Genomic DNA, 15,902 nt, shown 5'->3' with positions numbered 1-15,902 from the left:
TGACTACCACAATCACAGAAAACTAGCCAATCTGATCACAAGAACCACAGCCTTGTCTAACTCAATGAAACTATGAGCCATGCTGTGTAGGGCCACCCAAGACAGATGGGTCATGGTGGAGAGTTCTGACAAAATGTGGTCCCCTGGAGAAGGGAATGGCAAACCACTTCAGTATTCTTGCCTTGAGAACCCCATGAACAGTATGAAAAGGCAAAAAGATAGGACACTGAAAGACGAACTCGCCTCGTCAGTAGGTGGCCAAGATGCTACTGGAGATCAGTGGAGAAGTTAACTCCAGAAAGAATGAAGAGACTGAGCCAAAGCAAAAACACCCAGTCGTGGATGTAACTGGTGATAGAAGCAAGGTCCGATGCTGTAAAGAGCAATATTGCATAGGAACCTGGAATGTCAGGTCCATGAATCAAGGCAAGTTCGAAGTGGTCAAACAGGAGATGGCAAGAGTGAACATCGACATTTTAGGAATCAGTGAACTAAAATGCACTGGAATGGGTGAATTTAACTCTACTACTGCGGGCAAGAATCACTGAGAAGAAATGGAGCAGCCATCATAGTCAACACTAGAGTCCAAAATGCAGTACTTGGATGCAATCTCAAAAACAGAATGATCTGTTTGTTTCCAAGGGAAACCATTCAGTATCACAGTAATCCAAGTCTATGCCCCGAGCAGCAACGCTGAAAAAGCTGAAGTTGAACCTATGAAGACCTACAAGACCTTCTAGAACTAACACCCCAAAAAGTTTTTCATTATAGGGGACTGGAATGCAAAAGTAGAAGTCAAGAAATACCTGGAGTAAGAGGCAAATTTGGCCTTGGAGAACAGAATGAAGCAGGGCAAGGGCTAATAGAAATTTGCAAAGAGAATGCACTGGTTATAGCAAATACCCTCTTCCAATAACAAAAGAGAAGACTCTACACATGGATATCACCAGCTGGTCAACAGCAAAATCAGATTATATTCTTTGCAGCCAAAGATGGAGAAGCTCTAAACAGTCAGCAGAAACAAGATGGGGCGTTGACTGTGGCTTAGATCATGAACTCCTTATTGCCAAATTCAGACTTAAAAGAACGTAGGGAAAAACCACTAGACCACTCAGGTATGACCTAAATAAAGTCCCTTACAATTATACAGTGGAAGTGAGAAACAGATTCAAGGGATTAGATCTGATAGAGTGCCTGATGAACTATGAACAGAGGCTTGTAACACTGCACAGGAGACAGGGATCAAGCCCATCCCTAAGAAAAAGAAATGCAAAAAAGCAAAATGGCTGTCTGAGGAGGCCTTACAAATAGCTGTGAAAAGAAGAGAAGTGAAAAGCAAAGGAGAAAAGGAAAGATATACGTATCTGAATGCAGAGTTCCAAAGAATAGTAAAGAGAGATAAGAAAGCCTTCCTCAGTCATCAGTGTAAAGAAATAGAGGAAAACAATAGAATGGGAAAGACTAGAGATCTCTTCAAGAAAATTAAAGACACCAAGGGAACATTTCATGCAAAGATGGGCTCAATAAAGGACAGAAATGGTATGGACCTAACAGAAGCAGAAGGTATTAAGAAGAGGGGACAAGAATACACAGAAGAACTATACAAAAAAGATCTTCATGACCCAGATAATCATGATGGTGTGATCACTCATCTAGAGCCAGACATCCTGGAATGCGAAGTCAAGTGGGTCTTAGGAAGCATCGCTATGAACAAAGCTAGTGGAGGTGATAGAATTCCAGTTGAGCTATTCCAAATCCTGAAAGATGATGCTGTCGAAGTGCTGCACTCAATATGCCAGCAAATTTGGAAAACTCAGCAGTGGCCACAGGACTGGAAAAGGTCAGTTTTCATTCCAATCCCAAAGACTTCTGTTTACATCCTTCCATAATAGAACACAAGGGGACAGTCCTACACACCTTGTTAACCCAGAACAATCTGCTCACAGAACTTCATTTGACCTTAATTACATCCAAAAGTTGTTTTCAGCAAACACTGGAATTTACAGAAAACTATAGTCTGAGAAAAACAGAGTCAGTTTTATGGAGATTTTTTTCTTTATTGAGAAACTTAAGACTTGGGTACATCAAATAAAACCAATTTCTGGGGGGAAAAAAGCAAAACCCACAATAGAAAAAAAAGTTAACACTGTCTGGGCCACATCAGAACCCAGAGAATATATTCTTTAAATTGAAAAATTCTAGGTGCTTCATAATTGACCTTTTGATACAAAATGACCTATTAAATTTGCAATTGTGGTTCTTGGTGTTGAGGTCCATAGGACAAGCTAGGAAGTCTTCAAACCTTGAGCTGAATTCCATGAGGGTTTATTTGGCTTTTGAATCCTGAAAAGCAAAGCGCCAACACAATAAATACATAATCAAAAAAACCTCAGAGACTCCCAGAAATCTCTTACAGAAACACAGCAGAGTAGGGTTTCTCAGCCTTGGTGCCCACTGACATTCTGGCCCAGATAATTCTGTTGGGGATATTCCTGTGTATCTTAGGCTATTTAGCTGCATCCCTGCCCGCTACTCAATTAGATACCAGTAACACATTCCCAGTTTTGACAACCAAAATGTCTCGTGTCCTCTGAGGAGGCACCCCTGGTTAAGAACCAGTGACTGTGTGGCTACTGCACGGAAAGCCCCACCTCTGACCTTTCCTGGGCATCCCTACTTCAACTCCAAATGACAGGGCTCAGGCTGTGAACAAGCGGGACAAGCCCTACCATCACTCCAGCCCCGGCCCTCACCGTGGGCTCTTTTCCCCTGCCTCTGCCCATGTTTATCTTTCAGGGGGATATTCAGGAGTTAAAATCATTGCAGAAAAGAAAAATAGCCAAACATACGGTTCGTCCTTGTCTAAGAGGTAGCAGCAGCAACAGCGCCCACCTTCTGAGCAGCTTCTTTCTTGGCATGATGAGCCTGAAGGACCGCCACAGCCTCATCCACCTGTGAGAAATGTCCAGGTGGTCAGTGACATCTGAGGAGAGCTCCTCTGCCCCTCCCTGGAGCCAGGCCCCGTGGGGCGTCTCCTGGTGCTGACCACTTTCCCAGATCCCCACAACCCAGCAGTACTTAGGTCACAGGTGAGGCACCAAGGAAGTGGTCATGGGGGTAGCAGACTCTTCTCTCTGCCACTCCTGGGTGTTCACGGCCGCCCCTCGTCCTCCTGAACCCAGTGAGCAGAGGCCAGAGGATCTGAGAACCCGCTCACCTTGGAGCGGAGAGACTCGGGGGACTCCAGCATGTGCAGCAGCTCTGAGTTGTCGATCTCCAGCAGCATCCCAGTTATCTTCCCAGCCAGGTTCGAGTGCATTGTCTGGATGAGTGGGAACAGACGTTCACCTGTGGGAAGGTATTCCATGAAAAACCCAGTGGAATCCCAGTAGAGGATGGACGCTGGCGTCTAGATCAGTAGTTCAGCCCCCTCCCCACCCCCCACTTCTGCAAGCGCATGGATCCCTCACCCAGCATCTGCTTCTGTTCCTGGGGGGGTGCTGCAGCCAGCATGGAGGCGGTCAGCGGCTCCTGCCCCTGCACGTGGACCGCAGGCTGGGGTGCCTGGGAACCAGGAGAGGCGGCAGGTTAACACACGCAAAGGACAGTGACAGCGGTCATGAGCCCAACCGCTCAAGTCTACTGAGTGAAAGAGGAGATGGACGCAGCTGTCCTTGCTGTCGGGGAACTGACTTCAGTCTTGGCGGACTGAGAGGGAGGAAGAGAGTGGTGTGAGGAAAAAACCAACAACCAATTAAAATGGCACGCTACTCGAAGGCAAGGGAAATGATTACGAAAAACCTACAGTGCTAGGCAGTCATCTACCAAGTAATTTTAATTGACTCAAGGCCAGTGATCATAATTTACCGAAGGCATCAAAGCCTTGATAATAAACAAGGTCCTGTGAACACTGGTATGTGCAGTTGTCTGCTAAAAGTTTTCCTTTAGGGGTGAATTTCAGTAGAAACTGGGTGAAAGGACAGAAATAGCAAAATGCTTATAACTGCATCCTGTACCTCCTTTACTGCACCACCTGTTTATTATATCAAATGCTTGAGGACCGTCAACTCACAATGTCAATACCAGTCACAGTCGTTTAAAAGAAGGGCCTTGTAGGCAAAGTTCACATAGGGCCTCCTGGGAAGTTTCCCACCTACAGCATGGAGCAGGAGGAAACAAGGCCCAGCAGCACTCCCCCAAGCAAACTGCAGAGTCCTATCACAAGCTCCCTGTCTGACCTCCCTGAGGGGCCCAGCTCGAGAGACAGCAGTTCCAGCTCAGAAACCCTGGGATCCGGGTCCAATTCCTCCAACCCACCCTAATACCTCTGAAGCCAAGCCTTTCATCTGTAAGATGTTCACCCCATTACCTTGCAGAGCAACTAAGGATCAATTCAGCCGCTGGATGTGAAAGTGAAATGGAAGCTCAGAGCTGCGAAAGCCCCTGCACATGGTGAGGAGGAGAGCGGGAAGCAGGCTTCTCCTCCGGGGCATTGCTGAGTCAACTCTCATCAGGAAGAACACCTGCAAGCCCCTTCTCTCCCACTAGAGTCCCCCACAGGACATAGCCCCCCGACACAGAGCAGGCATTTAATACCTAGTAAAGGAATCCAAGCAAGGCAGCTTTGAAATCACAGGGAGAGAGGGGAAGCCCTTCTAGGGTTCTGTTTGGTAGACCTCACCTGCAGGGGCTGGATGGCCGGGTGAGGACTGCGGATGCTGGAGGCATATTTGTAAGGTGCAACAGCCCGAGGAGCAGCAGCAGCAGCAACAGCGGCACGAGGCGCTAAGTTCTGCACAGCTGTGGGAACACCTTAGGAGAAGGACAAGTGAAATTAAAGCCCAACGGTCTGGGCAAAGACCCGTCAAATCCCATCTTTCCCCATTCTCTGTGCATCCAATACCACCTCCAGACTGGCAGCTGTCAGTCAGCCCTTGCTGGGCGGCACCAGCCCCACCAAAGTCCATAGCCAAGCGGTCCGGGCACTCAGACCCTACAACAGACCAGCAAATGCACATCAGTGTTGGCGGCAGACGTCCAACTGGCCACGTCCCACGGAAGGAGCAATTCCAAAGCATGTTCACACAGCACACACGGGGCCACTAGCGCTACTTTCGAGGAAAAGCCAACAGATAACACACAACTCTCGCCACCTCTTGGTTGGAATACAGGACATAAATCTGCAAAGAAGTGCCTTGAATCTCCCAACCCCACCCAAAGAACAGGCTGCCTCTGCAGTCATTCAGCTAACACATTTCTACACTTAAACTTTTTCACACAGAGTCACCGATGAGGCAAAGAATCTTAAAAGGAACCAACACTCAGAACACAGGTTGTTTTCCTGCTGCTCAAGTACCTACCTAAGCACACAGCTAAGATTACAGAACCAGGACCGGACAACACGGTGAGCCCAACGAACGGACCAACCCTGGGCAGAGCCTAGTCGTCCTGACTCCCTCCTCCCCGGGCCACACTTCAAGGCCAGTTTGCTCACCGACTCTCTGAGCGGTAGTAGGGAGGCCGCGAGAGGCCGGAGCATTACCAGTTGGAGCCAGATGGCGAAGAGCTGGACGAGGCCCAGACTGGCGTATAGCACTTGGCATTCCTTGGAAGCCTTGTGAAGAGACAAGAACCGCACATCACTGGTGAATGACATGGACCAGAACCTAGGTTGTACCCCAGAGCAGGCAGGGAGGGGAGGCGGGGGAGCCCAGGACAGGTACATCCTGGAGGATCAGACCACTGTTCCCCACCACCTACCTTGAGGTCTCCCACCTTGCTGCCAGCGTGGATTAGGCCTCATCTGTGCTAACTGGTTAGGTGTGTAATATGGAGGTCTTCCCTGAGCCTGGAAGAAAGAGCAACCAAGCCCTTTTACTTAAGGACCTGAAGCCACACTAGAGTAGTATCTCATCTCATCTCCGTATCGGGCTCTAGGCTGATTATTTGGGACAGAGGCACTCTCTACTCAAGGGCGTGGGTGAGGGGCAGTCAGATAACAGGGACTCTTCTACTCTACCCCTGCCACTGTGTGTGCACGACCACAAGTAAGTCCTTCCTTGTTTTATCTGAAGGATCTTTACTCTGACATTCTAAAGCTCTAATATCCAAAAGTCCATCTCCCCCACCACTGTGGGCTGTAGGACCAGGTGTTAGCAGGCAGGTTCCAAAGAGGTGTGAACAGACAGCAGACCCACCTGTGGAACTGCTGGCACAAAGTAGCCCCCAGCTGCAGGCTGAAACTGATTTAAGATGGCATTGGCGGGCAGTGCCCTCATCCCGGCCACCCGCTGCATATATTGGTTGGTCAGGTGAGCCTTTCTCTCCTCCTTTCTCTGGGCCAGAGCGACATAAAGTGGCTTGGAGCCCACGATGCGTCCATTCATCTCTGTGACTGCTTTGGTTGCCTCTTCAGGGGATGAGAAGCAGACAAAGCCAAATCCTTTGCTTCTCCCATCCTCCAGCATCACCTAAAAAAACAACCCCAGCCACTTAGGACAAAAGTGTCCGTGTGTTAAAACCTGGGCTCCCCACTCTGAGAGTTGCCAGGTCGAGTCAGGGCATCTCAGCCCAGTCCCATGATGGGCCCCAGACCAACTGAGTCACCAAAGGGAGAACCTAAGCATTTTGCTTTTTTAGATCCCCAAGTGACTGAAATTCCCAAATACTGTGAGATGCCTAATGGCTGAAGCAGGAACCCAAAGATGTTTTCTGAAACCCAGAGACATAGCTATCTCTGGGAACTCAGAGATCTGGACAGCAGCGTCAAGCAATTTATCTGTAGAACTCATCTGCCTAAGACGTTGGTGAACTGAACTTCAGGAGTTGTAAAATCAATGTGTGCCACCCTCAATTCAATGGGAATAAACACAGCAGAAAGACAACCAGCCAGGAGACAGAGCTGGATTCGAGCCCTGCTCTGTAATCTCTATGCTATACTGCTTAAAGAAAAAAAAAAAAAGGCGTTTTCCTCGCCTGAGCAGCTCATTTCTTGCTCTTCCCAGCCTCTCTCCTCAGAAGCACTGGGAGCAATGTGACTATGTGGGGTTGGATCATTAGCTCACAGCCTGGAAAATCTCCTAAAGAGGCGCCTGGGGAGTGAAGACTTGTAACCACCCAACAGCTGTCTACCAACAAGGTGGACCAATAATGCATGTGAAAGTCCTATGACATCCTCATCTCGGAAATGACACCCAGCAAACTTCAAGACACAGTGCTTCTGCTCTCTTCTGGCAAATACCATCATGACTCCTGTGCTGGGCAGCTAGAAGAGACTATCTATCATTCATTACACTACTGGAGGCCCATCAAGAGGGTGATAAGAGGGAGGGGGCGAGGAACTGAGGAAATTCCTGAAGGTGGCCTCTGGCCAACACCCTGCTACCACTGATAACGCTCCTGGGCTCTGAGTGACAAGCTAAGGGGCAGGGCAGGGTTGCCAAATCTTAACTGGCCCACTGGCCTCCCTTCTCGTCACCTGAAGGACTCTGTGATGTGGGCTACACCTCTAGGAAGTGGGAACAGAGTCCGTATGAGGCTCTGCCCCAAACTTTCAGGTGCCACCAGTTCCTACCACAAACGCTGAGCACTTAGGACATGGTGTGACATCTTCACCTAACCAGTATTCTCTTGCTCCTTATTTTTACAAGGGGGTTTGCACTTACTCCCCCTGGCTAACTCAGTTGATATAATTAACAAGGAAAATCAAGCAAATGCAAAACACAGAAAAACAAACTTTCTACTCTCCTCTCCTTCTTACAAGACCCAATTCGAAAAATCCTCAAAACACCTCCGGTTTGAGAAGTGTGGCAGAGTTGTAGAGACAGGCCCCAAGACAAATGGCTAACAGCCTGTCTGGATTTCCTCTGCTCATACTGTAGCACCATCTGTCCCCACACCAGCACGAAGCAGCAGAGAATGGGAAAGATTCAGGTGCTCTCGGGGGCTGGAAGAGAGGGACTGAGTCAGGTTCACCTCCACACGCCAGGGCCTGGGGGACAGCACAACGTTAACCCAGTGAACTGTCCTTCTCCAGAGCGCATACTCAGATGGTAAGTGAGGCCAGGAGAAACTCCTAGGCCAATGTGGTAGCTACTCTCAGAAATGAACAAAATTCAGATCCTATCCCTTCAATGAAATAAATGCAATAAATTTCTACAGGATTATAACTTCTGTTTTCAATCCCCAAACCTCAGTATCAAATACCTTAGCACTGGTGATTGACCCAAAAGGAGAAAACTCTTTCCTTAACTTCTCGTCATCGATGGTGTCATCCAAGTTCTTAATGTAGAGATTCACCCCCTGAAGCAGAAAGATCTCTGTTATACATGCCCTGAAATTCTGGTTCTCAAAATGTGATCCCCAGACTCGTTAGAAATGCGAATTCTCAGGCAAGCACCTGCCACTGAGGCAGAAGCTGTGCGCCCAGCTCCACGTCCTCCCAAGCTCTGCTGGGGACCCTGATGCAGGGTCTAAGCTGAGGAAGGGCCACCTGAAGACTCGACGGGGCCATCAATGCAGTCCCAGCCTTCCTCACAGCTGCGCAGGCTCGCCACCAGCCCCAGCAGGGCTCGCCTCACCACCATTTCAGACAAATGGCTATCATTTAAGTACACAGAACAGAGTCCCTACACAAATAATTTAAATCTTTGTCCCTGTCCTAGAATTGCTGCTATATCTGGTAGGTATATCCTTTTAAACCTGATGATCTTGGGAGAAATCAGAAGAGCAAACTCGTGGTCCCCAAAGAGAAAGCCTACCAATCAAAGGGTGCTTTTGCCAATACTTTGAGGTACATCCTTGCTGGCAGGCTGGGCTGAGACCACCTCACCTGATAGCGACTAATCCTCTCCTGCTTCAGCTGTTCAAATTTTCGCTTTAACTCGGCCTGCCGCTCCACTTTCTTTTGTGCACGGCCAACGAAAATGACCTTCCCAGTGATTTCTTTTCCATTCATCTCTTCCACAGCCTGAAGAGGAAATACATGACTTTAAACCAAGATGCAGAGGCAGGGGCCTTGCTCTGTAGGTATGTTAAATCCCACCAAATATTCTGAGAGAAAGAAATCTTCCCTATAGGGCTAAAAACTAACTTCCCTCTGAAGTCAGCTAAGCCAATCCAAACTTTCTCATCAGTAAAATAGGGTTAATATTTAAATAGGTCATTGGTCGAGATAATACAGTGAAAAAATCGTACAGCTGTATAAATACAAGCATAGCAGACACGAGCCTAGGCTGATAATTTGGCTGTCACTACATTTCTTGGGTTCTTTCGAGGATACTGAGTGATACTGAGTGTTGAGGGCCTAGCACAACGCTTTCCCCAGAAGTGGCTACTGCTCACAGATCAGCGACTCTGGGCTCTTGGTTCCCTCACCTACACGTGGGAACAAACCCCTGCCTTACACTTTCAACCTACAGGCCTGAAGAGCTGAGGTGACAGGCACATGCCAAATGCTTTGAAAAGTTATGTGAAATGCCTCGGGAAGATAACTCCAGAGCACAGAGACTGCACATAACTACTAGATTCTCAGGGAATGCCAGCTCCACCCTATGTGATGGTAAGACCCTGCCCACACGCTGGGGCCACTCCCTACAAATTTTCCCCAACCCTCATATTACTCTCACCTTATTGGCATCCTCGTGTTTTTCGTAACTCACAAAGCCAAAGCCTTTGGATTTCCCACTGGGATCTCTCATCACCTTGACACTTAGGGTCTTACCTATTGCCAAAGGACAGAACTATTAGTCACAGCATCTCCACCACAGCTCAGAGAGGCTTCTTAGGGAGCTCACTTGACGCTCCTGCTGAGGCCAGAAGGACTCAAGAGGCACCATGCCTGGCCTTCTAATTCTGACCAAGCTGCTGAGATGGTCTTGGGAATGGGACGGAGTAGGATGAAGCCAAGAGCTGAGGCCTGGGCTCTATTCCTATCTACCCTGTGGCCTTTGTCATTAAGGCATTTTACTTCTGGGTCTAGATGCCCTCATGTCTTAAGTAAAAAGATGAATTGCAGGTCTGGTGGGACACAGGCGGGCAAGGGACCCTGACTTACCAAACTGGCTAAATAGCTCTTTCAGATTCTCATCATCAACCTCTTCCCCAAAGTTTTTGATGTAAACATTGGTGAATTCCTTGGCTTTGGCTCCAAGTTCGGCTTCCCGCTCTTTTCGAGACTTGAATCTGCCCACAAACCTATAAAGAAACCACGAAAAATACTCATCACTCAGAGGAACAAAACATGATTTCCAGGGGCCCAAAGGAATGCAGATTAAAGGCTGACAGGAGAGGTTAAAACATGAGTCCCCCTCCAACCACCAAGAGAGCAAGCTCAGAGATGCCCCAACTTCCCAGCAGAAAGAGAAAGAGGCGGGACTATCCTTCGAGGATCAGCCCCAGGGCTCCTGGCTCAGGCCAGGGCCCCTCCTACCACATCACACTGCCTTCGTGAAGAAACCTGATGACCATGTTTTTAAAACGTTCATTTCTGTACATCTATGTAAATGCATAGAAAAGGTCTGGAAGGATACAAACCAAACTGTTAACAGTGGTTAATCCTAGGAATGAGATTGTTGGAGTGAACCAAGAGGCAGCCTTTGTTTTTCACTGTATTCGTTTCGGTGCTGCTTACAGTTAACTGGAAAAGGTACCCTTACATTAAAAATCTTTTAGATTTCTTTCTAGTGATACCTTTGGAAGACCTGACCACTGAGGCAACCCATTCCCTGGTCCATTCAATAACACAATGGACAGAAAAGACTTTTGCTTGTCATAACTAAGATTTACTGTATGGTCCCTTCTCTCTCTGCATGACTTAACTAAGATCACCATCTCTCCACTCTAAAGTAACCACACCAAAGCAACACGGTCTATTATGAACAGCCTTCTGCACCGGGATAAGATTTTTCACTGTTAAAGTGCTACTGTGGAGCCAGCCTAGAATTTTGAAGGCCACTGACTCATAAGTTAGCCAAGTGGAGGGGACAATTTGGCATCAACTCCTAGCGAGTGACCCCACGGACAGACCTGAGTCATGGAAGGTCAAGGTCACATGGCTAGTACACAGCTTCTGGTCAGTCCAGGGCCCTCTCCACTCTGCTGCTGGCCAAGACCCCTGCTCAGAGTGGGCTCAAGAGCTGCCTTCCAGCCAGCCCCTGTTGTCAATGCTCACAAAACCCACAGACGGATGCTTCTAAGGGAGAGGCGGCAGGCAGGCCATGGCTTGGGCTGGAAGCCCACCTTGGCGAGTCAAAAGGGCTGCCATGGCTCAGGCAGGGAGACTCACCAGCCCTGGAGTGGAGAGGTAGGAGCAGGCCACACTTGGGCCGAGAGAACCAGTAGCCGCCTTGTGTGTGCCAGTTTATACCGAGGTGGGGCCACGGCTGGCTCATGCGATGGCTGTCGCTCCGGACTGGGACACTCACACTTTGCGGTCATTGAGGAGCATGCCGTTCATCTTCTCGATGGCCTTGTCGGCAGCCTCCTGGGTCTCGAAGTGGACAAAGGCATAACCCTTAGAGCCGTTCTCATCACACACCACCTGTCAAAGATAAGGCGAGCCACTTCAGCACCACTGCCCAGCTCCAAGGACTCGAGAGCCATGTGGGCTCCTGAGTCTGAGAGGCTTCTAGCCCACCATCCATGGTCAAAAGGAAGGAGATTACAGCAGGTACCTAGTGATGCTCCACTTACAAATGGTAGCCACCATTAGGCTGTGTTCTATTCCAAAAGTTTTATTTCATTAAAAAAATATTTTGATATCTGGGTACAAAACCACAAGGTTACAGAAAGACAAACCATTTTCCAAGCCCACAACAGAATTTCAGTCTAGTGTGGAGTCAGCTATGCAAACCACCACCACACAAGTTGCACAAAATGCCCCCAGAGAAACAGGTGCATGGAGAAGGAAGAGGGTGAATTCATGCTTCTAAAATGACTAAGTACAGCTTCCTGGAGACCAGGCATTGCTCGGGTACTTGCTACCCTCCCCCCCAAGAGAACCTTTTGATGCCTCCCAAAGTTAGGAAACAGGAAGGATATTTCAGGCAAAGGGAAGAATAAACAAAGACAAGAAAGCACCTGCTGGTTTATGCTGGGCTGTGGCACTGAGATTATCTACAGGGAACTTTTAGACTTCTGAGCCATTTCCAGCATTTTGAAAATTATCATACCCAGCCACCCAATTCCAAGGCAATTCCCCACTTAATATTTGTTTTTATGATTCAGTTAATTATTCTGCTGGAAATCATTTAATCAGTGTTTACCTTGCAGGACAGAATGTTCCCAAAAGCAGAAAAAGTATCATAAAGTGCCTTGTTATCTATAGATTTGTCCAGGTTCTTGATGAAGACGTTTCCCACACCAGATTTTCTCAGAGACGGATCCCTCTGAGACCACATGATCCGGATCGGCTTTCCCTTAATTACATCAAAGTTCATGGTGTCCAAGGCCCGCTCAGCTGCAAAACAGAAACACGTTCCTGTCAAGGATATAAAACGCTACCTTGCGTACTTAAATGACTGTCACCATCCCAGGAACAGATAGCTCCAGGACTTTTCAAGGTAAGCACTCTGATACAGGGAATTCTATTAAAATTAAACGACATCCATCTCCTCTAGCCTGCAACACCACTGAGGACAGAAGTTCTAGCGAATCGTCCTCCTGCATGGCAGAAGTCTCAGTGCCTCTGGACTAAGGCAGTTAGACAAGATAATCTAAATGCGTTTATGGCACCAGGATCAAATGATAACACCTTACATTTGATTAAGCTTCATCATCTATAGAGACTCTGCAGCCTATGCAGCCTACTACCCACAGGGAGGGAGGTAGAAGAGGTGAAATGATCCATCTTATCAAATGGACAAACTTACGATCAGGACGGCTAAACAGTATAGCTAACTACAGATTAAGAAACTAATGGCCAACTTTCTGATTATTTTTCAGTAACATATTGCATCAGCGTTATCAACTAGCTGTCACTTAGTTTGTAACTCGTCTATTGGACGAATGACTAAAAAATCCTGTGAACAATCAACTGGGGAAAATGTGCTATCTGAATTCAGCCCAGTTTCCTGTATTTTTAATTTCTGGGAAAATTCAGACAAAAACCCTTAATTATCAAAACGATGGTCACACATGGAAACATCCTTTGTATTATCAGAATGAGCAGGATGAAACCGCAACACCTCGCTGTCTAAGTTGCCAGTGCACGCAGGCCCTGCACCTGGTGGTTTCTAGGCTATCAAGCCTCCATCTAAGTTCCAGGGAATTCCAGGAATTCCAGATGTCCCAGTGCCCAATCAAGTTCTCAACCCAGTGCTCTGGGATGTTCCTTCACTTCTCAACCAAATCCAGGTACACACCATCTGTCAGCAGAACACTTCTTTTCACTGGCAGTAAATGATTCAGACCCACTTTTCCTGACTTACGCACTGACATCACCCAGAATCTCCTCCTCCACGAAGGGATGGGGGTAGGGGGTGTTACCCCTGCCTCAAGACACCATCTCCCTTAAAACAGGGACAAGATCCCTAACTCTGCCCCTCCACAAGCTCATCTGTCCAGTCAGCCAGCAGAGTAGCTCCTTTTCAGTACTTCCAACCACCTTTCCCACTGTTCTCAGCTAGATTCGTTCAGTATGAGGGAAGGTGGTCAGGGAAAGGGGAGACGGCAGGTCCAAGTCAGCAAATGTCCAGGACAGAAGGGCTCGCTTGTGAGGACTCTGATCCACAGCCTGCGACCCCAAACTGTGTTTCATGAATTAGCAAGGAAGAAGCCCATTTCAACACAGCTCCTGTCTATTTCCAGACAGCACTGCACAAGGCAAGTCGGCTTAGTCTGACAAATCTGGCTGCACTTATTTATAGCAGGGAGAGGTCCTGCAGAGGTATGTGTTGGCAGACACACTAACCAATGGCTTGTGCTACTATCTCTAAGTGACAGGACTTTTGTTCAGAAGAGTCAAGGAGGCTGACAAGAGCCAATGGGCCCACTGCTCCCCCCTAAAAAGGCCACACTTAGCTACTTCCTTGTGCCCTGTGGCCAGAAAAACCCCAGAGCCCACTGAACTGACCGGAGCAGTGCTCAGTCTCTCAAGTCCACTTCTCTGGTCTCAGCTGCATCCTGGGCAAGTGACATTCTGTGGGTTTCACGGACAGTGGACCAAGTGGGGGCAAAAATAGGGACCTGGAGATCCTCTGCCACAGGATGGCTTGTTTCTCCCAGTAATGGTCTGTCTCTACAGTTGTTCCCTTCCGTTCTGGAGTCACGTGCAGCCCCCGATTAGGTTTCTTCTGGCCTCACTCAGGCCAGGCCTGCAGCATACCTCAACATGCTCCAGCCCCCCAGTTAGGGCTGGCAGAGCACTGCACCCACAGTCCCAGCTTCCACAGCCTCCAACCTTCCGCAGTTCCTTTTCCTCTTCAGAAGTCCTATCTTTTTCAGATGAGACGAAGTAAAAGGGTTTTTGACAAGTGTAAAGCACTGTCCACAGGTGAGGTGATAATCCCCAACAGATTAGCGGATTTCCAAGGGGCGCCTCCCTGACTACCTGCGCAACCTGCTCCAAAGCCCAGGGAGCTGGCCTGGCACCACACTCTCCTGGTGCTAACACAAGTGCCTGCTCAAGTTCAACACACAGCATTGTTCCCCTGCTTCCTACCTGCCCTGAAAGATCCATCAGCACAAAACCAAAGACTCTTAAGCTCAGGGTCAAGTGAGGGGAGGGGATAGCAGTTTTGCCATGTAAAATTTTGGAAGAAATTGTGTTTTAATCATCCTACCTTTTCCTCAAGCCTGTGAGGGGCCAGAGCCTGTGGCCAAGGCTCCTACCTTTTCCTCAAGCCTGTGAGGGGCCAGAGCCTGTGGCCAAGGCTCTAACAGAGCAGACCCCCCCAGCCCCCACACGGAATGACAGCAAGTTCCTTCTGGTCCTCCTTGGGCTCCAACACCCCCCTCCTCCCACCACTGATTAGCCCAAGGTCACCCAGTTAGCAAGTGGTGGAAGCAAGACTGAAACTCTAGTCATCTGATGCCAGGACCCCGGGTTCTCAACCCCCGCAGCCAGTCCCCCACTACGGCTTCTGTGCGCTGTGGCAATGCCCCCTCCCCGGGGGTGGGGACCGGCCTGGAGAAGGACCCCCAGGGTCTCCTGAGAGACCACAGGTTTGTGGCCACAGCTTGTACTCACCGTCAGCTGGCTGCTGGAAGTTGACGTAGGCATAACCCAGGGAGCGGCGGGTGATCATATCGCGGCAGACCCGGATGGACAGCACAGGCCCCGCAGGACTGAACTTTTCGTACAGCATGGCCTCGGTGACGTCCGAGTGCAGGTCACCCACGTACAGGGAGGCCATGGGGTAGCTGCTGGCCGCAGCGTTCATCTCCCCAGCCCCCACCACCCCGAGCCCCGCCAGGAGGACTTCTTAAGAGGGACCGCACAGGACAAAGGGGGCTCCGCTCGGAGCCGTGGCCCACGCCGCGGCTCACAGGTGGCAGTGAAGCTCGGAGAAGCTGGGAGTCGGCTCCGAGGGCCGGAGAGGAGTTCGGGGACGGCTCGGACGAGACTGCCAAACCGCAGACAAAAGGCTCTCAAAAACAATATGGCCCTCCCTGGGAGTTTTTAATTTTTCAGCTGTCCTGGTCTGAAGCTCCCAATTTCAAAAAAAAGGAAAAAAATTAAAACGGGGACTCCCCTCCGAATGACAAAAAAATTTCCAGAGGCAACCCAGCGGTGCCCACGGCGGCCTCCGGGACGCGCGTTTCTCTATAAATATAGGCCTCGGGCTCCCGGTGGTTTAAGATTACAGCAGCCCGGGGAAGAGGGAAACCAAATATTTGTCGGTGCCGACTCGGCAAGCCCCGGGCGGCCCGAGCGCGCAGCCGCCTCCCACGCCGGGCCGGCG

At 49.2% G+C, this 15,902-nt stretch overlaps 1 protein-coding gene across 6 annotated transcripts; it reads right to left on the bottom strand.

Annotated features, from left to right (window-relative positions):
• Positions 1 to 2,032: 2,032 nt before the first annotated feature.
• PABPC4 (poly(A) binding protein, cytoplasmic 4 (inducible form)) lies at positions 2,033 to 15,896 on the bottom strand. Of its 6 annotated transcripts, none has more exons than XM_010862742.1 (16): positions 15,188 to 15,896; positions 12,264 to 12,457; positions 11,424 to 11,539; positions 10,055 to 10,194; positions 9,627 to 9,721; positions 8,831 to 8,968; positions 8,206 to 8,301; positions 6,198 to 6,470; positions 5,761 to 5,848; positions 5,543 to 5,614; positions 4,907 to 4,993; positions 4,682 to 4,812; positions 3,471 to 3,564; positions 3,218 to 3,348; positions 2,850 to 2,952; positions 2,033 to 2,343 (listed from the first exon to the last, which is right to left on the bottom strand). In XM_010862742.1, exons 1-15 carry the CDS (start codon positions 15,378 to 15,380, stop codon positions 2,863 to 2,865), a joined length of 1,938 nt encoding a protein of 645 aa, XP_010861044.1. In that variant the 5' UTR covers positions 15,381 to 15,896; the 3' UTR covers positions 2,033 to 2,343; positions 2,850 to 2,862. The 6 variants fall into 6 exon arrangements, with proteins under 6 accessions (XP_010861044.1, XP_010861042.1, XP_010861043.1 ...); XM_010862740.1 differs by having other exon boundaries at positions 2,037 to 2,343; positions 5,495 to 5,614; XM_010862741.1 differs by having other exon boundaries at positions 2,037 to 2,343; positions 5,495 to 5,614; positions 5,776 to 5,848.
• Positions 15,897 to 15,902: the final 6 nt, after the last annotated feature.

This window comes from Bison bison, unplaced genomic scaffold, assembly GCF_000754665.1.
Source record: "Bison bison bison isolate TAMUID 2011002044 unplaced genomic scaffold, Bison_UMD1.0 scf7180017864484, whole genome shotgun sequence".
Taxonomy (NCBI): domain Eukaryota; kingdom Metazoa; phylum Chordata; class Mammalia; order Artiodactyla; family Bovidae; genus Bison; species Bison bison.
This window is presented reverse-complemented; position numbering and strand designations above follow the sequence as displayed.